This window comes from Gekko japonicus, unplaced genomic scaffold (assembly GCF_001447785.1).
Source record: "Gekko japonicus isolate JY-2015 unplaced genomic scaffold, Gekko_japonicus_V1.1 scaffold21, whole genome shotgun sequence".
NCBI classification, from domain to species: Eukaryota; Metazoa; Chordata; class Lepidosauria; order Squamata; family Gekkonidae; genus Gekko; species Gekko japonicus.
The window spans coordinates 1908859-1933550 of record NW_015173122.1 but is presented as its reverse complement, the minus strand read 5'-3'; the positions used below and the strand labels follow the sequence as shown (position 1 = coordinate 1933550).

The window sequence follows — 24692 nt, the reverse complement described above, 5'->3', positions numbered from 1 at the left end:
TTTCTTTTCCAGTGTACAAAAGTTTTTTATTAGATTTAGTATTAATACAACAGTAGCACAAATAGTACACATTTTTAGATAGGCATAGATGGAAATGAAAACAGTATTACATCTTCATCATAACAGATGGCATTTAGTAGGTTTAACAGGTATAACATAGAGGGGAAAGTAGGATGCCTGGAGGATTACAGTTCTTTTACCAGAGACACGTGGCATTGACCACTTTATTTATTTATTTATTATATTTATAACCCGCCCTCCCCGCAAGCGGGCTTAGGGCGGCTCACATTGCCTGGCACAGTGTGCCAAGGTTCCTCTACATCAAACATTTAAAACTTAAAACACTATTAAAACATTTAAAACTTGAAGAATCTCTTTCAGTTTCACCAGATATTGTAGGATTGGAAACCAGATTGGTAGAAAGTCAGATGAGTGTGTTTGGACAGCCAATTGCGATATGTTATCTGTCATTTTTGCCATTATATAGTACTCCCATATTTTTTTACGCCAGAGAGAAAGATCAGGGGCAGTAGTGCTTTTCCAGTGGGGGCAAAATAAGGGTTTGCGCAGCTGATAGTAGAACTGAGACCACTTTCATGGTAGGTGGTGCACAGTGTTCTGGCTTCCAGCTATTTAGGAATAGACTTTCTGGTGTTAATAGAATAGTTAGGTGGCCATTGATAGTTTGAATTTGATCTAGTACTTTTACCCCAAAGCATTCAACTTTGGGGCAGGATACCCAGTGATGTTGATAGTCCACCCTTCTTACCACATTGCTTCCAGCATGATGAACCTGCCAAGGGAATGGCATGATGAGCTACCTTTTGTGGAGTCAGGTACCAGTGTGACAATATCTTAAACGGACTGTAGTCCTATTGCATTAATGTTTTGATCTGTGGGAAGGCATTTCTTTCTTTTTTAAAATAATAAATTTTATTTATTTACAACCGCAAACAATTAATGCAATATGGCAAGACTACCTTGACATATACATTGACAAATACAATAGATACGTTTTAGCTAAGTCTTACGGTTAAAAATATACTGAGCAGGTTCGGTGGATGTGGTATTATGGACAGCATTGTAATAGTTGGAAGGCATTTCTGATCAGGGGAATGGCCAGAGGGCAAAGAGAGAAACCCACCCTGACCTACGCGTCTGCTTTCTGCAGCTCAGTTCCACGTCTTGGGATCCGAACGGGGACCCCCAGCTCCACGTGGAGTTTGCGTGCATTTTTCCCTGCCCTTGTTCATGTGAACACACAAAGCCGCCTTATACTGACTCAGACCGTTGGCCTGTCAAGGTCAGCCTTGTCCCCTATGACTGGTGGCGGCAGCTCTGCAGGGTTCTCAGGTGGAGGCTCTTCCCATCGCCCGTGACCTGAGTGTTCTAACTGGAGATGCTGGAGATGGAGCCCAGGACCTTCTGCTGCAGCCCTTCCCTACGAGAGTTATGCTGGGTTTTGGCCAACTGCGGTTTCTCACTTGTACATTTCCCATCCCTAGATCCCTTGGAAGATCAAGAGCCGCAGCCGTCACTGATGAGTGCGGCCAGCCTGCAGTGCGTGCCCTCCGGGGTAAGGGTGGACCTGGAGAACACCAGCGTGGTTCTCTCCATGAACAGCCAAAAGAGGTAAGGAGGGAACTGGGGAAGCATCTGAGCCCTCGTGCCCTGCCCCACTCGCCGCAAGCAGGTCGTTGGGGGCGGCCGCCTCCAGCCCTTGTCGGCAAACGCGACCGCGTTCATGTCATCGGTCTCCTTTCCCGCAGGCATCTCACCTGGACCTTAAAACGGCTGCAGTTCGCGTCTCAGTGTGACAGGGAACAGATGCCCCTCCGCAGTTTCACGCCCACCTGTGATTTGCCCCAGATGAGCGTGGAGGTTGTGCTGGAAGGCAAGTGTGGAGGGGGAGGGGCCGGATGCAGAGGAACCCTGAAGAGGGAGAAGGCCCTTCTGCTCTCCCCTGTTCTTTTTCAGCTGCTCCTCTGGAGTATTCTCAGATCAGTGCCTTCCTCCTGGGTGACTCTTCTTCCCCCCCCTGGGTGGCTCTTTCTCTTCTTCTACCAAGAATCTCCATGGTCCACTGACATGTGTTAGAGCTGCAAAAACCTGGATTCTCTTATCTGTAGACCCGGGTTTGATTCCGCGCTCCTCCTCCACATGAAGCCAGCTGGGTGACCTTGGGTCAGTCACAGCTGTCTCAGAGCTCTCTCAGCCCAAAAACAAGTCTAGCTTGCTATCTAGTGGTGCGTAACGCTAAAGAGCTAGAACTTCTGGCTGCCAGACAATCTTAGGATCTCCTGGCTACACTACACACACTGATTATTTATTATTATTATTATTCCACTCTCACAATCTCTATTTGAAGCTTGTCCTCTTCCTAAGCTATTTGAAGCTTGTCCTCTTCCTAAGAACATACCTCTCCGGCTGAATCAGGCCCACATCCCGACTAAATCCAGCACACATTTTTTGGGGGGGTCCCTTGGAAATTGGCCTGCCTGAAACTGCAGTCTCCCTTCTGGCCATGCCAGGTGGTTTCAGTCCCTCCCCAGGCTTGAGGGGCCAGATTTGCTTTACAAGGTGTAAAGACTTTTTCCTCTGGAAGTTCACATACGTATCCTTCCTGGACGGACGACTTTGGGGTCACCCTAAGAAAGGTCATCTCCTTAGCTGCAGCTGATGTCTTGGCTTATTGGGTCACAGAGCAAGGATTACGGCTGGTGAAGAAGGTCTTGGCCCCGAAGGGGGGTGGGCAGTATTGAAGCCTAAGGCTGTCGGGCAGAGGAAGTCGCAGTAGAAGTGGAGTGCTCCCCGCACACAGTAAGCCTCGCCTTTTCCCTTTCTCGTCCCCACAGATGGGCTGCTTCTCTCTCAAAGCCGCCAGCGGATTGTGTGTCTCAGTATGCTTCAAGCAAGCTTGCAGGTGAGCCGTGGCCGAGCAGTGCTCGGAAGCGGCGGGAGGGGAGGGGCACGGCACGCGCTCTTCCACCCCTCCCCAGCCCCCGTCGCAACTCTGACTGTCTCGCCCCCCTCTAGGTTATGGCCATAGACATCTCTGTGGCCGTGACCCTCAGCACGTGCATCGTCCACTACCGCCACCAGGAGTTTTCGCACTGGCTGGGCATGCTCGCTTTAGCCCAGCAGCAAGCCTGGTTGCCAGCCCCGGCCAGCGGTGGCAGCATCAGGCGGTGAGTTTTGCTCTGGCTGGGCTTGGCTGTTTCTCTTTGCTTCTCTGGCCTTGAAGGACGTGTCGTTGTCCAGAGGCCCTTGGGGAAACCGTAAATAGGGATGGGCAACGGGGAGAAGCTACAGGCACATAGATGGATGTCCATCAGACTCTGTCGTGTTGACTCTGGCTGGTAGCTGCGCTGCAGGGTCTCGGGCAGAGCGACGCCCTTTCCCAGTCGTTTTTTGGGGGGGCGTTTGGGCTGACCCTGGGACGACACGCAGGTCACAGGGCACGTAGCCACGGTCACGCTTCTTCCACACAGGATGCCCCAGATCCTGGCCACCATCATCCTCAGTGCCTCAGTCTCCAACGTCAACCTGTCCGTGCAGCTGGGAGACATGCTCCCCTTCGCCTTAGGCTTCCACTCTGTTTCTGTAGGTGAGACCCGGCCCTCTCTTTGTAGGGGCCGCTGGCCGGAAGGCGCCCGCCCTGCGGGGGTGGTGGGGGTGTCTCCGCTGCCTTCCTGTGGCTTCAGCCAGAGGCCGGGTCGGGTGGGGGCTGGTGCCGGTTCCCTGGCTGACTCTCTCCGTCTGCTGCTCAGATTACCAGCACCTGCGCCCTGAGAGTGTGCACCAGCGAGCCGCGCTGGTGGTCGACCATTTCTGCTGGCGCGTGGGGGCCGACTCGCACATCCAGCGGGCCCCGCACCCCCCCAACATGCACGTGTGGGGGGAGGCCCTCATCCTCGACTCCTTCAGCGTGCAAGTGAGTGAGGGAGGGGCTGGAGGGGATGGTTCAACCAGGTAAGGGGAGTAGGGGGTGGGGGGGTCTCCTGCCCATTCCTGCCCAGTGGGACTTCTGCACCTTAGATCCTGCTCACTGATGGGAAATCCAGTGCTGGCGTCTTCTCCCTCTACTTCCCCAAGAAGGGCAAAGGCCATGAAAACATTCCAAGGCTTGGGCTTTCTAAATGGGCGGAAAAGGTGCTTTGTTTAGGAAAAGAGGCAGGATGTGTCCCCCCCCCCCCCCCCCCCCCCGGTCAAAGCCCAGGCATGCTGAGTCACTCACTCCAACATGCCGCTGCCGGTCTGTACATTTTGGTTTCATGTTTTGCTGTTATTGTCTGCTTCGGTTTCCCTCTGTTCTGCTGCTTTTGCGGGGTCGTTCTACCCCATTGACGTAAAAATAACATGGTGTTAATGTTAAGAGATAAATGGAGCACGAGGAAAGAGAAAGTAGTGTACAAATAAAAAGCGCTAGTCAGTTTCTCATAATAGAGAAGAGAAACAGAAACGAAGCTATTAGGGTCGAGCCAGTCAGCTCATCCTCTCCTTCGTCCTGGCTCAGCGTGACAGCTAAATATTTGAAACTGTGGCTGTGGGCAGGCTGCATAACGGTTCTGTAGTGTTAGTTGCTGTAGATTTTCCGGGTTGTGTGGCTGTGGTCTTGGCATTGTAGAACCTGACGTTTTGCCAGTAACTGTGACTGGCATCCTCAGAGGTATAACCCAAAAAGACGGAGTACTCTCTGTGTCAAGGGTTCTGTAGTGGGTTGGCAAAACCTGGTTTGTGTCAAAACACCTTGGGGTCGGGAAGCAATTTTCTCCAGGCCAGTTTGGCCAGGGATTCTGGAAGGGGTTTTTTTGCCATCTTATGGGCATGGAGCAGGGGTTACTGTGTGTGTGTGTGGGGGGGTAGTTGTGAAATTCCTGCATTGTGCAGGGGGTTGGACTAGATGCCCCAGGAGGTCCCTTCCAACTCTGTGATTCTATTCTCTTCTGCTGGGTAAGCCATGATTAAGAGAGTCTCCATTCTCTCTGCCTGTGAAGCAGCTAGCAGGCATGTTGTGTGTCTCTCTGTGCCTGCTCACAGCATGTATGTATGTAAGTGGGAGGCACGGCTTAGTCTTGACGAGCCGCACTGTGTTTCATGTCCTGCTCTGCAGGCGCTGCTTAACCATGCTTTTTGGTATTCCATGGTTGCAATCCTTAATTGCGGTTGAGGAAACCAAAGCATGGTTAAATGGGCAAGGTTAATACAAACAGGCCCATGGTTTGCTGTACAGTTTCTGAATCATTGCATAAGATCTTGAGCAGTCTAGGAAGGGCTGATGGGTGGGGAGAGCCACTGAGGCCCAGTGAACACAAGAAACCAAGGTCTGTGTCTTGACTCCCACTCCGGTCCCACTGAAAGGCCTTGGGCAAGAGACTTCTTTCATAGCTGCTTGTCTGCAACATAACAATAGTGAATAGTCTTCCACCAAGCAGGGTGGGTGGCAGATGTGTATTTTCATACACGGGCTCCATTATCCAGTGTTGGGCAGCTGCTTTTGTGGGTTGCCCTGGAGCATCAATGGGCTTCTTTCTAGAGTCTAGCTCTAAGGTCTTCCCCTCTAGTGAAATTTGCATCATACGTTGCAGGGCAGCTACAACCAACCCCTGGGCACCTCCGCTGCCCACGCGGACACCCTCTTCTTGGACTGCACCCTTCGTGGCCTGCAGGTGGAGTGTTCAGACACCTGTTCCGAGTGCCTCTCCAGAGTCCTGTCACTGCTGCATCCCAGGAATGCGGAGACCAAGGAGTCCCTGGAGTCCCTGCAACTGTCCCTGGTGGAGGATCTGGGCATCCTCTGGAAGGTCGATCTGAAAGTGGAGGATGTTAATTTATTCACCTTGTCCTCCCTGGCTGGTGAGTGATCAGGTGGTCTGGGGCAGAGATTGCACCTGCAGGGACCACCATGGAATACTAAGGAGTGTTCCCTCTTGTCGCCCGTTTGGTGTAGTGGTTAAGTGCGCGGACTCTAATCTGGGAGAACCGGGTTTGATTCCCCACTCCTCCACTTGCACCTGGCTGGATGACCTTGGGCAAGCCGTAGTTCTGATAAGAGCTGTTCTTCAAAAAGAGCCGTTTCTGTCAGAGCTCTCTCAGGCCCACCTACCTCACAGGGGGTCTGTTGTGGGGAGGGGAAGGGAAAGGAGTTTGTAAGCCGCTCTGAGACTCCTTTGGGTAGTGAAGGGCGGGGTATAAATCCAATCTCTTCTTCTCTCTCAGCCCCACCTACCTCACAGGGTGTCTGTTGTGGGGAGGGAAAGGGAAAGGAATTTGTAAGCCACTCTGAGGCACCTTTGGGTAGTGAAGGGTGGGGTATAAATCCAATCTCCTCCTCCTCCTCCACTACTACTACTACTACTACTACCACTACTACTACTACTACTACTACTACTTCTTCTCCTTCATCTCCTTCTTCTTCTTCTTCTTCATCATCATCATCATCATCATCATCATCATCATCATCATCATCATCATCATCATCATCATCATCCTAGGCCTATAGTAGTGTGGCCTACAGGCTCTAGTGAGGCCTAGCGGCTCCAGGGAAGCCTGTACTAGAATAGCTATTAGGGCCTACATTTCCCAGGTCACTCTTTGGACCCTGTGTTTGGCTAACGGGATTTGGAGTGAAAACTTGCACCAGTAGAATAGTAGAGGCTGTTGCCTGGCAAGAAGTGATAAAAGGCTTTGGCCAAAGTGTGTGTGTGTGTGGGGGGGTTGTTCACGCCTCGGAAGCAGAGCTTGTGTGAAGCTGCTGCAGATGGAGGGATCCCTCATCCAAAAGGGGAGAGTCAACTTGAGGCCAGATACCTAGAAAAGGCGAGGGGCAGTATAGTCAGACGCATCAGGGTGTCTTATTTTGCTGGTTTGCCTACCTTTACGGTTTTTCCTACATGTTATTGAATTACAGGTGTCATGAAATCTCTTTAATGAAAATAGTTTGTTACTCTGCCTGGGTCCTCACGCCTCATTCGGTCACTTATGAGGAGGAACCTGCTGGAAAAGGAGTGTCTAAAGGGGTAGGGTGGGTGGTCTGCACCTCCCCCCGAGGAGACCCATACCAGAGTGGTGGCAGCCGTTAGAGAACCTTTCTAGCTGCTGCCCGCTTCACCCCTTAATTATCAAGGCGCCCGCGATGATGATATAATGTTATTTGTTCCACGAGAAGGATGCCGCTGCATTTCTCTGCTTTTGAAGCATCGGTCGGTGTTCTGTATAATTAACATAGATGATGATAGCCCAGGCTAGCCCGGTCTCGTTAGATCTCGGAAGCTAAACAGGGTCGGCCCCGGCTAGTGTTTGGATGGGAGAACTCCAAGGAATACCCGGGTCGTGACAGAGGCAGGCCATGGCAAACCAACTCAGAAAATCTCTTGCCTTGAAAACCCTACGGGGGGGTCACCATAAGTCACCTGTGAGAAAAATAAAATAGGCTTGTTGAGTTAAGTAGAACTTCCATCCTCAGTGGCAGTCTGTCTCTGGTAACCAGTTACCAAGGACTGTCACCTTCACCCTTAGCTGCATGCTGTCGAAACTGAACGCTGAACCTAGATGGGTCTTTCATCAGACCCGGCGAGGGTGAAGGCCCTTTTAATGGTCTTCTGCCTTATTCACTTAAAGTGTTTATTAGCTGCCTTTCTACCTTCCAGCACTCAAGGCCGCTTACAATAAACAGAATGAACATCAGAAAATACATTAAGATAGAACTGCCTTAAATTAACTCTGCGACAAATGCAAAAAACGAAGCAAAGCAAATCGCTTGCCGTTGTTGCTCTCCTTGTAGTTTTAATCACAAGAACCATGAAATGATAGCTCTGGAAAGTTCAGTACTTCAGTATTTTCTTATTATAGTGCATATGTCTCTACATCAGTACATATCTTAATCACAATAAGCAATTCATGATCACTATCAACAGTCCATTCTGTTTGGTGTCGTGGTTAAGTGCGTGGACTAATCTGGGAGAACCGGGTTTGATTCCCCACTCCTCCACTTGCACCTGGCTGGATGACCTTGCTCCGGAATGTCCTGTGTCGTTTCGACGTTCCTTCTTCTGAACAAGATTATGTAATTTGTCTCCAGTTCTTATCTACAGAGATAGAAATAAAGCCTGACGCTTACATACATCTTCTTCATTGATCAAAAACGAAGCGCAATTGCGAATAGAGAATTCATTTCGGGCATTCCATTTGACTGTATTTTGACTGTATTTTGCCCGAAATGAATGATGATGATGAATGAAAGTGCCTGTAAGTGTTCTTTCCAAGATTAAAGTCCTTGTGCTGTAGTAAATGGTCCTATGTCCTTTGTTCTTTCAAATCCAGTTAATTGTGGGTGATTTATGGACGTTTTGACAGACTTCTAAACTGCACATGATTTCTTTTTTTCTCTCTCTCTCACCAGGGGCTGCAGAGGTGCGAGTGGATACCCTGACAGTGCTGGGCAGTGCCGAGAGCTGTACCATCAGCGTCCAGGGGGTGGGGCTTGCCCTGCTGAAGAGCGTCACGGAAAAGATGCAGCCCTGCTGCAAAGCCCCGGCTATCCCTAGCCCCGTGGCCAGCCTCTCTGCGTTGTCCCTCACCTTTCGCAGCAGCATTTGTTTCCTGGAGGTACCTGCTGGGAAGCCCCTCCCCCTTCTGACTTCCATGGGAGGGGGAAACGGCAGAATTACTGGCCAAAGTTTGGGGTTGGGGGGAGCATGTAGGCCAGGGGTGGGTATACTGAATTCTGGGATATTTGAACAAAAATGGATTTATTGAAACAAGAACAAAATAGGTTTCAGGAAAAAGGAACTTGTAAAATATAACTCGTAAGCTTGGTGTCACACCAGTCTCTCAGACACCAGAATTCCACTCTGACAGGATTCTCTTTTTCATGTATGTAGCCAAACCGGCTAAACTCTTTGACTTTTCCACACAAGATAAAACATTGGTCTAATCACACAGTTTAGACGCAGCTTGTTTCTTTTCCTTACAGACTCTCTCTCTCCACAGACTCTCTCTCATAGCTCTTTCACACTTCACTCTCCAAAGACACGCAGAACACTGAACTCTGTCATAAAACACACACACACAGAAAGTCCTCTCAGAACATCTCCTACCACACTCTCAGTCATCAACCAATCACAGCACACACATCTCCCACTATCGCCCTCCTTGCATCAAACTAACATTTAAAGGAACACACGCACATCAAAACAAGGGCAACTTTCGAATTCTGACCCAAGGTGGAGGGCGAAGCCATGAAAGGGCCATTGTGGGCATTGGCGCCAACCACAGAATGGCTGCCCCGAGAGTAGGAGTCCCGGGCGAAGGAAGCCCAAGCGCCAGGACTGAGAGGACCAGTTTTAGAAATGGATTTGGAAAGAGCAGCGAGCGAGAGGAATAAAACCAACACAGTAATGGTAGTGGCTGCTGAAGCGATATTCTTTTCAGTTGCACCGCCCCTTAGGAGACCTGCTGGGCAGGAGCCCCAATTGGCCCCGCCCACTTTCTAAGACACTTGGCAGCTGTGTTCCCTCTAAGCAGAGTTAGTGTGAACTAGCTCACAGTTTTTTATCCTCCAGCTCACACATTTCTGTGTTAGCTCACGAAGGATGGCTCCAGAGCAAACTAATTGATGCAGCAGCCAAAATCACTCGCTCACAACTTTAATGCCCAGTAGCTCACAAAGTGGAATTCTTGCTCACAAGACTCCGCAGCTTAGAGGGAGCATTGCTTGGCAGATGCCTGGAAGGGGTGCTGGCAGGCACCCTGGCACACAAGGGCCACCCTCATTGGGGATCGCTGATGTAGACAGCGGGGCTAAGGTAAAGCGGGGCCTGATACAGACAGTGGGGCCGAAGTAATGTGGGCCCTATAACTGCTGTCTTCTAGGTGCAGAGTGGAGAAAGCCTGAGCATCCAGTGGAGCCCCCCGGACCACATGTACCTGTTCCAGCACTTCCTGGCTACCTTGCAGTGTTACAAGATGCTGCAGGGCACTCTCTCACTGCCATCCTCGCATACCCCAGCCCTGCAGGGCCCCGATGACGCAGATGAGGCCTCCGTAACTGAGTGCTTTCCCCCCAAGCGGCTCCTTGGCTTCACGCTGGAGCTGAGCTCCCTCAAGGTGACGGCCTTTGTCTCGGAGACCCGCTACCTGAGCCTGGTGGCTGAACGGGTCCAAGTGAACCGGCACGGCACCTCCCTTCACGCCTACTGCCCCGGCCTGGCTGCAGGCTTTGACGGCAACGGCATTTTTGCCTTCAAGGAGGTGGAAGTGCAGGCCCTGCCCGAGCTGGAAGAGATGATCTTGCACCGCGGGCCTTTTCCCGCCTTGACCTCCTTGCGGAACCGCGCCTGGGTCCTCTCGTGCGCCAGCGTGGCTGTGGAGTTCCCCTACCAATACGACTTCTCCGCCACGCTGGACGAAGCGCTGGGCGTGCAGAAGTGGCTGAAAGGCCTCCACTACACCGATCGGCACCCCGACCACGAGCCAGCCCTCCCGCCGGACCTCCTCCTGAAGGTCCAGCAGTTCTCCTGGGTCTTCCTGGACGACGTCTTCGAGGTGAAGCTGCGGGACAACTATGAGCTGATGAAGGACGAGAGCAAGGAGAGCGCCAAGCGCCTGGGCCTGCTGGACGCCAAGGTGGCCGCCCTGCGCAAGCAGCACGGCGAGCTGCTGCCGGCCCGCAAGATCGAGGAGCTATATGCCTCACTGGAGAAGAAGAACATTGAGATCTACATCCAGCGCTCCCACCGCCTCTACAGCAACACGCCCATGCGCAAGGCCCTGCTCACCTGGACCTTATCCGACCTGGAGCTGGTGGCCCTGGCCGACGAGTCCTTCCACGGCGCTGAGCGTGTCCTCCAGCAGGTCCAGGAGCTGGATAGCGTCAGCCCCTTCCCACCTGAAGGCCTGGAGCTTGTTACCCACTGGTGCCGCATGGTCAAAGGCAGCGTCAAGACCTTCCTCGGTCAGTCCTCGGGTGGGGTCCTACCCTTGCCAAGCTAGCTCTAGTGCATGTTGTTGTTATCACATCTGGGTAGGAACATGGGCTCCCAAAGTGACATTTGGGACCAAGCACAACATGAGACTAGATATTCCTTGGAGAAGGGACTTAAACCCAGGTCCTTGTAAACTGCCCTGGGCTCCATAGGGAAGAAAGGCCACTAACAAATGTTTTAAATGAAGAAGAAGAAGAGATTGGATTTATACCCCGCCCTTCACTACCTGAAGGAGTCTCAGAGCGGCTGACTATCTCCTTTCCCTTCCCCTCCCCACAACAGACACCCTGTGAGGTAGGTGGGGCTGAGAGGGCTCTTGCAAGAACTGCTCTTGAGAGAACAGCTCTGAGAGAACTTGTGACTGACCCAAGGTCACCCCAGCAACTGCACGTGGAGGAGTGGGGAATCAAACCCGGTTCTCCCAGATTAGAGTCCGCGCTCCTAACTACTGCACCAAACTGGCTCTCGTCTAATGAAATTAGACGTGCATAAATATATAGTTGCTGCAATTAAGCGTTTGTAATGAAAATTGAACAGCAATAACTTTTTTGTTATACTGCTGTCTTTTTCTGTTCGAACAGCCTTAATACCCAGATGGGAAATGGGAAATAAATAAATGAACCCAGGCCCGGTGGGGTTGGTGCCCGACTGCTTTCTGTAGTGGCTTCTAGTTGGAAGCCTGCGGGGCTGGGGGGGCATTCCTATCTGGATCCAGGCACATATGCCTGATTTACTTCCTATTCTCCTTCTGAGGGCCTTGGTGGTGGTGGTTGGAATAACTAATTCCTTCTCTGCTGGGGTCCAGGGTTCTGTGCTGGGAGGATAGTGGTTGCAAGCAGAGTTCCTTAGCTTCCTCCTCAAAATCTCAAGATATTGTGGGGGACGGCCACAGCTGTTTAAAAATGCATGTAGATCAGATATAAGTTAGTAGTGTAGTAGTGTAGGTAAGTTCCATGGTGTCATCACGGAGAGGAGTAGGCAGTAGGGATGTGCATTCGAGTTTACCCAGACTGAAAATATACCCGAAAAACACCTTATGGATATTTGTTTGGGTATATTTCGGCATCCCAAATGTATCCGGGATTTTGTGGGAGAACCGGGGGGGGGGGGAATTCCCAAAAAAATCCTGGATACATTTGGGAATTACTGACAAACCCGAACAACACCAGAGAGGCTGGAGCAGATTGCTCCTGCTGCTCAGCTGTTTTTGGGCTTCTGCAGTCCCTTTAAACGGGGTGTTTAAAGGGACTGCAGAAGACAGCGTGCAAAGCCGCACTCTCCCTGTCAGCTCAGCTGGGGTTCTTTTGGGCTGTTTGACTGAACAGCTGAAGAGACGCCCAGTGGAGCCTGCAGGGATAAACACCTTTGCGGCCTCTGTTGGGTAGTCCAGGTTAAACTGGGCTGCTCAGCAAAGCCCCAGCACAGACTGGGGGGAGAGTTCTCTCTACAGGATTGGCTTCTTTGTGGGCTCTGTTGGACCCATCTGGTTTAAAACTGGGCTGCCCAGCAGAGCCTGCGGGAAGAACTCTCCCCACAGGATTGGCTCTTTTGTGAGCTCTTTTGGGCAGTCTGGTTTAAAGGGACCACCCAAAAGACCCCCAGCTGAGCCGCCTCGCAGCTTTGTTTTGAGTCTTTGCCACTCCTTCCCCCCCCCCTGTATTTTTCAGTTCGAGTCTATTGGACCCGAAAAAAATAAGGATTTCTGTAAAATGTCGGATCCAAATACTTTACCGGTATTGGGATCCAGGTTATTCGGGAATCCCCCAAAATTTTTTGGATCCAATACACCTAAACTGGAAAATCCTGAGGGGGAAAAATTACATACCCCTAGTAGGCAGTCAGGTGTCTGGAGCCTGAATTGGGGAGTCATGAAGTGGACGGCCGTGGATCGTTGCCATGTGCCAGGGGTGGCCAAACGTGCTTAACGTAAGGGCCACATAGAATAAACATCAGATGTTTGTGGGCCGCAAGGCACGAACAGATATTACAGGTTTGTATTGGAAAATACTCAAATTTGCTTTTTATTAACATTAAACAAGACTGCCAAAAATAATAACCAAAGGGATAAAAGCAGATATTGATAATATTTATTTGTCCAGTGACATTTGTTTGGTAATGATATTCAGCTTCCCCAGTCGTCCTGCCGGGAGCCGCACAATATGTGTGAAAGAGCTGCATGCGGCTCCTGAGCCACAGTTTGGCCACCCTACGTGGACTGTCTCATCCAGGAACTTGGGAGCTGGGGAGACAAGGGAAACTTGAGAGGCTTGAGCAGGGGTCGTTTCGTAGAAAAAGAGCTAGGGGAACTCATTAGCATAACTCATTAGCATATGCCACACCCCCTGACATCACCGGAAGTGTGTCATAAGGCCACACCCCCCGCCCCCACCGGAAGTGTGTCATAAGGCCACACACCCCGCCCCCAACGGTCCCGGCCGCCAGTGCCGGTCCCTGGCCCCAGGCAGGCAGGGGTGGGGAGAGGCAGGGAGGAAGCAACTTACCCTCCCTCTTCACCTGCCTCCTCCTGGCTGAATGAGGGCCGGAAGCGGGGCGGCCGGAAGCAGGGGGCGGGGCTTTGTCATGTGCCCCGCCCCCCGTACCTCACCCGGGGGAACTGCGATCCCCCGCGATTGCCCCCGAAATGACCTCTGGGCTTGAGGGACGCAGCTTGCTCACTGTTTTGAAAGTGCTTCCTTTCCAAATGTTAGAAGGTGCCATCAAGTTGTAATAGACTTACGATAACCCCGTAAGCATTTCAAGACAAGAGGTGAACAGAGATGGATTGCTATTGACTGCCTCTGCAAAGCAGCCCTGGGCTTCCTGAGTGGTCTCCCATCCAAGGATCTAACCAGGGCTGACCTTGCTTAGCTTCCAAAATCCGATGAGATTCAGGCTAGCCTGGGCCATCCGGGTAAGGGCTTGTCTCAAAACAGCAGCGGTTGTATCATTTTTGTGCTATACAATTATTATTTTTTTGAAGTTTTCAGCTCATGATGGTGAGCCCAGAACAGGGAGTCTTGCGAGTTCCTTGGCCCCCTGTCTTTGCTCTCCAGTGACTTTTGCCCTTCCTTCCACGTTGACCCACAGTGCGTATACGGGATTACCCTCGCTACTTGTTTGAGATCCGAGACTGGAGGCTCTCCGGCCGACTGGCCGGAGCCGAGCAACGGGGTCCGCCTTGTTCTCGCCGGCGGCAGGTCCTGCAGCTTGGGGCCCCCTGGGGAGATGTGACCGTGGAGAGGAACATGCCTCCCTTGAAGTTCTACCACGACTTCCACTGTAAGTCCCCAGGAATGCACAGGTACAAGCCAAAGGGCACAGCGGAAGGCCGGCTTTTCTGCCCTCTGCAGCATGTTGGGTGGCGGTATGCTGGGGGGGGAATCACCAGTGAGGTTTTGCCCCCCCCCATGTCTGACCCGTGCTTTCGCCCTCCCCCCCCCATGTCTGACCTGTGCTTTCCCTGTCTGGCACAGCGGAAGTTTTCCAGTACACTATCGTGTGGGGGCCGTGCTGGGACCCGGCCTGGACGCTCATTGGGCAAGCCGTCGACCTGCTGACCAAGCCCTCGGAGGATCCCAGCCCTCCACTGCCCTGGTGGGACAAGAGCCGCCTGCTTTTCCACGGCAACTGGCACATGGAGATCGAGCAGGCAAACCTGCACCAGGTGGCCACAGAGGTAAAGCCCGGAGGAGGAGGAGGGGGGCCCACAGGGGGCCTAGAGAGAGAAGCTGACGGGAGGGAGGGGCTTGAAAGTCTTGGCCGGGGTCGGCTTCGGTCCCATTCTCGTGTCTGTCCCTGTCCTGCAGGACCCTTACAACACCACGGAGAACATGCACTGGGAGTGGAGCCGTCTGTCCTTCCACTGGCAGCCGGGCCAGTTTGTCTTCAAGGGAGACATGGATGTCAACGTCCGCACAGCCTCCAAGTGAGTTTGGGGGGGGGTATGCCTTGCAGTGTCCTCGTTCAGATCGGCAGTGCCTTGACAGTGCTGATCTGCCTCCTGGAGGGCCGTCGCCTGTCCCGCGCACCTGCTTCTGGCAATTCTCTCTAGTGCCCCGGGCCCAGCCATTGCCCCTGTTTGTTCGTAACACACCTGCAGACTTCCACAGCAGCCTGTAACAAGAGACCTGCAGCCAGTGTTCCCTCTAAGCTGAGTTAGTGTGAGCTAGCTCACAGGGGGTTTTTTAGCCTCCGGCTAACGTGTTTTTAGGGCTGCAGTGGCTCAAGTGGTGAAGACGCTGAACTGCATACTGGAAGGTCGGTAGTTCAGCAGTTCGAGACCCGAGTGCCGCATGATGGCGTGAGCTCCCGTCTCTGGCCCCAGCTCCTGCCAACCTAGCAGTTCGAAAGCAAGAAATTGCAAGTAGATAAATAGGTACCACTTCAGAGAGAAGGTAACAGCGTTTCATGTGCCTTGGCGTCTAGTCATGCCGGCCACATGACCACGGGAACGTCTTTGGACAGCACTGGCTCTTCGGCTTGGAAATGGAGATGAGCACCGCATCCCTAGAGTCAGATTCGACTGCCTTTCGAGCAAGGGACACCTTTACCTTTACTAACACATTTTTGTCTTAGCTCGGGAAGGATGGCTCCAGAGCAAACTAATTGAGGCAGTAGCCCAATCGCTCGCTCACAACTTTAATGCCAGTAGCTCACGAAGTAGAATTTTTGCTCACAAGGCTCCACAGCTTAGAGGGAGCGTTACCTGCAGTCCCTGCAAAGAGTTTGGGGACGTCAGTGATGGAAAGGTCGGGGAGAAGACAGGACCGGAGGAAGGACCAGTGAAGGGTGGCTTTTTTGCCCAGCTGCAAAGAGGAAAGAGTTTGGGGACGTCAGTGATGGAAAGGTCGGGAAGAAGACAGGACTGGAGGACGGGACCAGTGAAGGGTGGCTTCTTTGCCCAGCTGCCACATCCAGAGTCTAATATGGGATTCGGCAGCATCCGGGGGGGGGGGGGGCAGCAATTTGGAGGCTTATCCCTGGTGTGACTTCCCTTCTCCCTGCTCCCCCAGGTATGACGATTGCTGCTTCCTCCATTTGCCCCAGCTGTGCATGACGCTGGATCTGACGTGGCTGTGCCACGGGAACCCCCACGACCACCACGGCGTGGTGCTGCGCTCCCCGGAGTTCCTGCCCGAGGTGCCCGTGGGCCAGCAGCACGACTCCTATCGGGCTTTCCGCTCCGAAAACCTCAACCTCTCCATCCGCATGGACCTGACACGGCACAGCGGGGGTGCGTACTGCTGCCTGGTGGATGCAGGGTGGCTCCCCCCTCCCCGTGGCAGTGGATGCTTTCTTTGGGTTTCGTGTCCCCCCCCCCTTTTTAGCATGGCTTGGGAGCTGCTGGACTTAGGGCCGTGCAGTTCCAAGCCCAGGTTTGCTTAGCCGGTCTTGCGTTTCCTGACTGTGGAACGTAGCCGAGCGAAGGATTGCTTTCAAGCGGCCTTCTTCTGTGCGTGTGCTTGCATCCCTGGAAGTCACGGTGACTTCTGTTGACCCCTAATGTGGTTTGGATGTTTCAGAGAGATGGCTTGATTTGCCTGTCCCTGCCTCCCAGCCCTGGTATTCCTTGGAGGTCGCCCTTCCAAGTACTTGCCCTGCTTAGCTTCCGAGATCTGATGAGATCGGGCTTGCCTGGGCTGGGCTGTCCAGGTCAGGGCCCCAGGGCCGCATTCTGAACCAGATGCCCTGGGCTGGCAACTCTCTTGGGCTGAGCAGTGAGCCCCTTTCTTAGGCACCTCGGAGAGGCTTCAGGCAGGGCTCAGCCTGACCGTGCTCCTCTCCCTGCGACCCCCACAGAGCCCTCCCAGCCTCGCATCCTGCTCTACAGCAGCACCCTCCGCTGGATGCAGAACTTCTGGGCCATCTGGACCAGCGTCACCCGGCCCATCTGCCGCGGGAAGCTCTTCGGCAGCATGAAGCCCAGCAAAAAGAAGCTGGGGCAGCACTACCGCCAGCTCTCCTTCACGGCCCTCTTCCCCAAGCTCCAGGTGAGGCCCCGTCTCCGGCGTGTTCTTCCTTCGCCAAACCGCCTGGCTTGGGCAGCAGGTTTCAAGAGCAGTTTTCCCGACTGCATTTTCTGCTAACTCTTTTCCCTTATGCCTCTCTTCCTCCTCCCCTCTTTCTTATTTGTGTGTGTGTATGTGTGTGTGTGTGTCTGCACCTGGAAGTCAAGATAACCTCTGGTGACTTACCCCACCTGGAGGATATTCAGAGAGGTGGCTGAGTAAAGCTTGTCCCTGTCCTCCCAACTTCGTATTCCAAGTACCCATCCCATCCAAGTACTAACCACAGTCAACCCTGCTTAGCTTCCGAGATCTGACGAGATCGGGCTTGCCTGGGCTATCCGGGTCAGGGCTCTTCACGCTAACAAGTTCTGATTCATGCTTGGCATTTCTCCATTGTGCTTTTTACTTCCCGTGCATTCTATTGGTTATTATTTATTTGCTTCACTTATATGCCACCTTTTTCCCCAATGGGAGACCTAAAGTGTCTTACGTTGTCTCTCCTTTCCTCCATTTTAGCCACACAACAACAATCCTGTTAGGTATGTTAGGCTGAGAGTGTGTGAACTGGCCTAAGTTCACCCAGCAGGCTTCTGTGGCAGAGTGTGGGATTCAAACCTGGGCCTCCCAGATTCTAGTCCACGCCCTAACCCAGGGGTGTCAAACATGTGGCCCGGGGGCCAGATCAGGCCCCCAGAGGGCTTCTATCAGGCCCGCAGTGGAACTGGCTGTCTTCTGCTTCTTCTTCCAGTGCTGCTGCTGCGTCATTGTAGGTTTGCAGCTTACAGATACACACATGAACAGCAGACTCAAGATTGCAACAGCACAGACATTTTGATACAATAATTCAGAGCGAGAGGTGTCAGTTATCAGACACTGTTAAATAAACAAAATATTGCAAGAGTGCTAATGTTTTAAGCATGTTTTTATTTTAAGTTAAAAAAAAAACCCTTTGTGTTTGTGTCCTTTATAAAGTTTATATCTCTGCTACCTGGCATTACATTTTATGACACACCTGGCCTGGCCCAACAAGGTCTCATTTATGTCAGATCCGGCCCTCATAACAAATGAGTTCGACACCCCTGCCCTAACTACTACCCCAAACTGGCTCTTCTTATCTTCTGTTGTTGCTTCCTCCCCCATTGAGGTTATAGTTATTATAGCTGATGCTGGTGACGCCCTTGCACTGCTGCTGTAACCTGGCTTTATGTTGTTGTCGGGATTTTATAAGACAAACCAGTGGGCTCTAGATCAAATCAAGCCTGACCTCTCCCTAGAAGCTAAAAGACAATGCTCGAAGACAAAACTGAAGCTGTCGTACTTTGGTCACATCACGAGAAGACAAGGCTCACTGGAAAAGACAATAATGCAAGGAAACGTTGAAGGCAGCAGGAAAAGAGGAGGACCCAACAGGAGATGGATGGACTCAGTCAGGGGAAGCCACGGCCCTTAGTTTGCAAGACTTGAGCAAGGCTGTTAACGATAGGATGTTTTGGAACTCATTAATTCAAAGGATCACCATAAATTGGAAATGACTTGACAGTGTGTAACACAGGCACAGGGATTTTGTGATTCTCTTACCCTCCAGCTAGCCAGCATCACTGCAAGACAGGGTCACTGTGACGACCCCTTATATGGGGAGGTCTGGTTTCCCTTTAAAAGTGCTCTTTATTTTGTTCTACTAGGGTATATCTGGCTGCCACCAGGAAATGTAAGGCTTTCCAAACCTTTATACTTTACTTTTGCTATTACTGGGTAGGTAGGTCGAGTATAAGGCTTATGGGGAACTATGTGGTCCTGGGAAGTATTTCTTTCAGAGCTGATATACTTAAATAAAAGAAGATTTATTGAAATAATTCATAAATAAAAGGGTAGAACCATGTAACCAGTAATGTGAATATTTTGAACAATTGCTTGGTGTCTCACACAAGATCTGCTCCCTTACTGACAGGGATCTTTCAGATAACTTTGTAACTCTTTAACTTTACTGTTTCCTAGACACTCAGCTTCAGCTTATAACTGTTTCAACACCGAACTGCTTGTCTCTTTTCTTCTCATACACAGAACTGAACTCTCTTCTATAACACACAAGACTGCTTCTCACACAGACCTCCGAACGAACTATCTTATCAACTGTCTTTATCAACTGTCAAACCTGTAACTGTCACTCTTGACAGACATAAATATTCATCCACTCAGAACCACTTCCAAAACCCCTCCCCCTCTCTGTCAACCACTAATCATACCACGCTTGCTTCTCTCAAGCACTCTAGTCTATTTACCATGCAACCAAACTTTTAAAGAGACACACACACATATAAAACAAGGAATCATTACAGTCACACTATTAACTCTGTTGCAATAAAAGGCTCCCGGTGGTAAAACTGGCTGGAGACAAAACCCGGTGACTCCTCCTCTCCGTCTGCTTCCCTAGGTGCATTACTGGGCCTCCTTCGCCCAGCAGCGTGGCATCCAACTGGAATGCGCCCAAGGGCACATCTTCACTCGTGGCACCCAGCGGCTCATCCCCCAGGGTGAGTGGGGCAGGGTCGGGGAGGAGCTGGGTGGGAGGCGGTCTCCCTTGGCGCACTTGGCGGCGGTCCTCCTTTCAACAGCATCCCCCGCCTGCAGCTGGCACAGTGATGCGGCGCCTGATCTCCGAGTGGAGCATCACACAGATGGTGAGCGACCTGAGCCTAGTCACAGTGCACCTCATGGCCTCCACCTGTGACGAGAACGCAGACCACCGCCTCGACCTGCTGGTGAAGAAGACCCACCTGCTGAGCCTCTCATCCCTCACCTACCAGCGCCACAGCGCCCGCACGGCAGAGGAGGTACTTCTTTTTTGTTTTCCCGGCCAGGGTGGTGCTGGGACAGTGCAGCCTCTCCTCCCTGCAGACTGTCCCAGATGTAGGGTCTCCTCCTCTCCTGAGTTCTGTGGCGAAATTGGCCTGTAGCTGCGGAGGAGGCTCTGATATGTGTATGGCTTCTCAGCCCACAAAGTAAGTCTAGCTCGCCACCTAGTGGTGCATAACGCTAAACGAGTTATAATTTAAGACTGCCGGATAATCTTAGGATCTCCAGGCTATACCACACACATGGCCATACGATAATAATTATTGTTATTCTGTCGAGGCCTCCTCCTGCTTACTGTTTGCCAGCTCTCCAGGCCTTACCTGCAGGTGGACTTTGGAGTGAACAAGTGAAAACAAGAACATTTTATTTTTGTTTGTTTGTTTGTTTGTTTGTTATTTGTATTTATATCCCGCGGGTGGGCTCAGGGTGGGTAACATCATCAAAATAAATACAATTTCAGTTTTAAACATTAAAACACAATAAAACATTATAACAATGGGTACAGCTTGGAAGAGCACAAGTTGGCTATAAAATTCTGGCCTGATGGTACAATGAGTTAAAGGCCAATTTTTGGTGGTCAGTAGACAGGTGACAGATGGGTGACAGCAACCTCATGGAGGCCCTAGATGGGCACCCGCTGCCTCAACCCAAAGGCCTGGTGGAACAGCTCCGTCTTGCAGGCCCTGCGGAATTGAAGAAGATCCCACAGGGCCCCGATCTCAATAGGGAGGCTGTTCCACCAGGCTGGGGCCAGGATAGAGAAAGCCCTGGTTGAGGCAAGACAGGCGTCCTTTGGGCCAGGGACCACCAGGAGGTGTTGATCTTTTGAGCGTAACGCTCTTTGAGGTGTATATGGGAAGAGGCAGTCCCTTAGATACGAAGTGAGGGGGGGTCCTATTCCCCTCTTGTTGGGGCAGAAGGGGGCTGAATCCATGTCCTGCTGGAGGTTATGGGGTCGGCTTTCTTTCCTCTGAGTCCTTTGGACAGGGCCGGGAGTTCTGATGACTGGCTGACCAGAGTGGTGGCCCATGGCTGTTACTGAGCTGTGGCTCACTGGCAGAGCATCTCCTCTGCGTGCAGAAAGTCCCAAGTTCAATCCCCAGCACCTCTGGCCAAAAGGACCGGGTGGGAGGTGACGGGAAAGACCTCAGCCCAAGACCCCGGAGAGCCCCTGCCAGCCTGCGTAGACAATACTGACCCTGAGGAACCCGTGAGCTGATACCCTCTGAGGCAGCTTCGTGTGTGTGTCCCCCCCCCCCCCCGGGGGCCTCCCCCCCCCCCCCGTGATGGCGACGATGCCTTTCACACTCACCAGCTGCAGCTGGTGGACCTGCGGGCCTCCTGGACCACCACCAACCGAGACATCGCCTTTGGCCTCTACGACGGCTACAAGAAGGCCGCGGTGCTCAAGCGCAACCTTTCCACGGAGGCCATGAAAGGCCTGAAGATTGACACCCAGCTGCCTGCCAAGAAGTTCAAGCGGGGGCCGCCCCCCAGCCCCCAGCCTCCGCTGCGAGCCAGCAGCAACCGGACAGAGCGAAGTCCCTCTGGAGGTGAGGAGCAGGAGGGGGTGGTGGGAGCCTTCCTGGCAGTGTGGGTGAGAGCAGTGAGCCCCTCCCATCTCCTGTGGGGCCCGAGTGGCTTGGCTTTGGGGCCACGTGGAGCGCCTGCCCTTCCATGGATCTGTTTTGGCGGCACTTCAATTTGAAATAATGCCCCTGCAGCCTTCTGTGGGTTGGGTTTTTCAGGGGCAAGGTCCAGAAGAGGCAAAGCAAAGCAAGAAGTATTTTGGGCTGAACGGGTGGGGTCCCGTACGGACAAAGCAAATTTTAAAGATAAAGTGGAAGAAGAAGGGGAAGATGAGTTGGATTTATACCCTGCCCTTCACTCGGAGTCTCAGAGCGGCTTACGGTCTCCTTCCCTTCCTCCCCCCACAACAAGCACCCTGTGAGGTAGGTGGGGCTGGGAGAGCTCTTTCGAGAACTGCTCTGGAGAGAACAGCTCTGAGAGAACTGGTGACTGACCCAAGGTCACCCAGCTGGCTGCATGTGGAGGAGTGGGGAATCAAACCCAGTTCTCCAGACTTAAAGTCCGCTGCTCTGAACCACTACACCAAACTGCCGTAGGGGTTAGGGGGCCGCCAGGAGGAGGGGGGGGGATACTCTGACGTGATGTTGGTTCAATTGGGGAGTCGGGCATTGTGGGAAGGGGTCCTAGGATGGAGTGCAGTCTTTATTTAAACATGATAACTTAAGTGCATCAAGTTGTCTGCATGAGGTGCTGATGGGGACCCCAGCAATGGTCTTGCTCAGTCCCGCTCACGCCGGCTGCTGCCGGCTGGCTGCAAAGCCCCAGCCTCCTGTTTCCAGGCCGCTTGCCCGGCCAGCCCTGATCTGACCCCCCCCGCTCCCCCCCCCAGGCGCCTACATGCTCCAGAAGCTCATCGAGGAGACGGACAAGTTTGTGGTCTTCACAGAGGAGGAGTCGGGGGTGAGCGAGCAGCTCTGTGGGATCGCCGCCTGCCAGACGGATGACATCTTCAACCGTAACAGCCTGATTGAGCTCATCAACTGCCAGGTGCCCCCCCCCCCCCGGGCCCCTGGGATTTCACAGTGGAGAGCAATCAGGGGATTGCTCTTGGAGTGGGTTGAGCTGGGCCCCAGGGGTGGGGGGCAAAGCATTTCCTCGCCTGCACGGGGTTTCCTGTTTCCTGCCCTTATGGTGGCCAGAAGAATAGCAGCTGTCTGGCCAAGGAATCTGTTGAGCCAGGAACAGATTGTATGAACATAGACATTCAGTTCTCTGGCTGGGATTTATTTATTTTATTTCCTTTATATCCGGCCTTTCTCCCCACTGGGGATCCAATGCGACTTATTTCAGTCTCCTCCTTTTTTTATCCTCTCAACAACCCTGCGAGGTAGGTTAGGCTGACAGTGTGTGACTGGCCCAAGGTCACCCAGCAAGCTTCCATGGCAGAGTGGGGACCTGAACCTGGGATTCCCAGACCCTAGTCTGAAACTTTAATCATGACACCATGCTGGCTCAAAAATCTTGACGAGGGGGTCTACCTTCAAGGTTCACACCTTTTTCTTTACAGAGAAGGTTTGCCCCTCAAGAAATGTTTGTCTTTAAGGTGCCACAATTAACTCACCCCTTTTCGACAACTGACAAAGACCATTTCCTCTCGTAAGAAGAGCCCTGTGGAATCAGGCCAGTGGTCCATCTAGTCCAGCATCCTCCTCTCTCACACACAGTGGCCAACCAGTTCCCCTGGAGTGCCAACCACAGGGCATAGAGGCTGAGGCTTTCCCTTGATTGATTGATTGATTGATTGATTGATTGGTTTAATTTGTTCCCTGCCCTCCCTGCCCAGGCAGGCTCAGGGCGGCTTACAGAATAAATATATATATATTTTTATATATATAAATTAAAAAAAACAAAATTTAAGTTAAAACCACAGCATGTAAAATCAAAACTGCTAGTAGTCATAGGAGCTAGTAAACGATGGCAGTGTTCTCTCGGCATCCAGATGGTCAGCTGCCACTATAGTCTGAGTTCTTGCCAGGCTATTAGTTATTAGGTTAGTACTGATATTGGGCCAGAGCCACAATATTGGGAGGCGGCACTGTAATCGAAAGCCTGGTGGAAGAGCTCCGTTTTACAGGCCCTGCAGAACTGTAAAAGGTCCCGGAGGGCCCTGATGTCATCCAGGAGCTCGTTCCACCAGTAAGGGGCCACCACAGAAAAGGCCCTGGCCCTTGTCACAGCTGGCCTGTCTTCTTTAGGGCCCGGGAGGGCCAAATGGTTTTGAGACCCCAATCTTAGTGCTCTCTGGGGAACATGTGGGGAAAGCCGGTCCCTTAGGTAAATAGGTCCCTGACCATATAGGGCTTTAAAGGGTAAGAACCAGCACCTTGAACCGAATCTGGTATGCTATAGGCAGCCAGTGCAGTGCTTTCAGGGCAGGCTGGATGTGCTCCCACATAGGAAGACACAACAACAGCCTCGCCGCTGCGTTCTGCACCAGCTGCAGCTTCCGGATTTGGGATGTTGCCTCCTGGCACTGGTGGTCACTCCGGGGTTGGTTCCTTTTTTTAACCTGGTGACACTTGCCCTGCCTTCTGGCCCTGAGATCTACTGTGCGAAGGACACTTTCCCTGTGTCCATCGGGGATCTCAGCCTTCAGGAGGGAGCGAACCCTCTCTCAGCCAATGGTGGGGAGGCTCTCATAGATCTTCTTCGTGGTCTCTGTGCTTCACACCAATGGGTTTAGTGCGCCTGCGCTGACCCAACCGGTGCCGTAGCAAGCTATGTTTCAAAGGATTTTCGCGCGAGTCCCACTGAGCATGCGCAGGAACCCCAGCATGCATGCCCAGAGGGGACGGGCGCGGAGATCCCGCCAGTTCTCTCTCTACCGCCGCGTTGAAAGGACCTTTTTGCCTTTCCTCCTGACCGGATAGCTATTACTGCCTTCGGGCCTTTACCTTATTTCTTGTTTCTTAGGATCATCCTTTATTTTATTTCTTTACTTCAGTTTACAAAAAAAAAAAGAAGAAGAAGAAGAAAGAAGAAAAGCGAGAACTTTTGTTTTTCTGAGGGGAATCCCCTCAGGCCTTCGGGCCCCCCCCCCCCCCTTCCCTCTTCACTTTTTCTTCCCGCCGTATGGAAAAGAAAACGAAGAGGAGTCAGGTGGGGCTTTTTCAACCGCTGTAAGAAGTGTGGAAGTAAATTGGCCCCTCCAGATGGCCATGAACTTTGTTTGTTCTGCTTAGGCGAGTCACACAGAGCGGATACTTGTAAGCATTGTGCTAAATTTTCTAATCAGACGAAAAAGAACCGTGCCGCA

The 24692-nt window shown here is 52.2% G+C and overlaps 1 protein-coding gene across 1 annotated transcript in view; it reads left to right on the top strand.

Annotated features, from left to right (window-relative positions):
* Nucleotides 1-24692, top strand: part of KIAA0100 (KIAA0100 ortholog) — a 61167-nt gene that overhangs the window by 16265 nt on the left and 20210 nt on the right. Inside the window, exons 9-26 of the mRNA XM_015421906.1 lie at nt 1506-1632; nt 1770-1894; nt 2856-2923; nt 3037-3188; nt 3492-3607; nt 3771-3934; nt 5589-5856; nt 8402-8607; nt 9874-10954; nt 14073-14264; nt 14459-14661; nt 14792-14910; nt 15998-16218; nt 16785-16975; nt 19425-19524; nt 19622-19834; nt 21127-21399; nt 22266-22423. Of these exons, the coding sequence (XP_015277392.1) occupies nt 1506-1632; nt 1770-1894; nt 2856-2923; nt 3037-3188; nt 3492-3607; nt 3771-3934; nt 5589-5856; nt 8402-8607; nt 9874-10954; nt 14073-14264; nt 14459-14661; nt 14792-14910; nt 15998-16218; nt 16785-16975; nt 19425-19524; nt 19622-19834; nt 21127-21399; nt 22266-22423 (3977 nt within the window). The remainder of the gene's footprint in view (nt 1-1505; nt 1633-1769; nt 1895-2855; nt 2924-3036; nt 3189-3491; nt 3608-3770; nt 3935-5588; nt 5857-8401; nt 8608-9873; nt 10955-14072; nt 14265-14458; nt 14662-14791; nt 14911-15997; nt 16219-16784; nt 16976-19424; nt 19525-19621; nt 19835-21126; nt 21400-22265; nt 22424-24692) is intronic.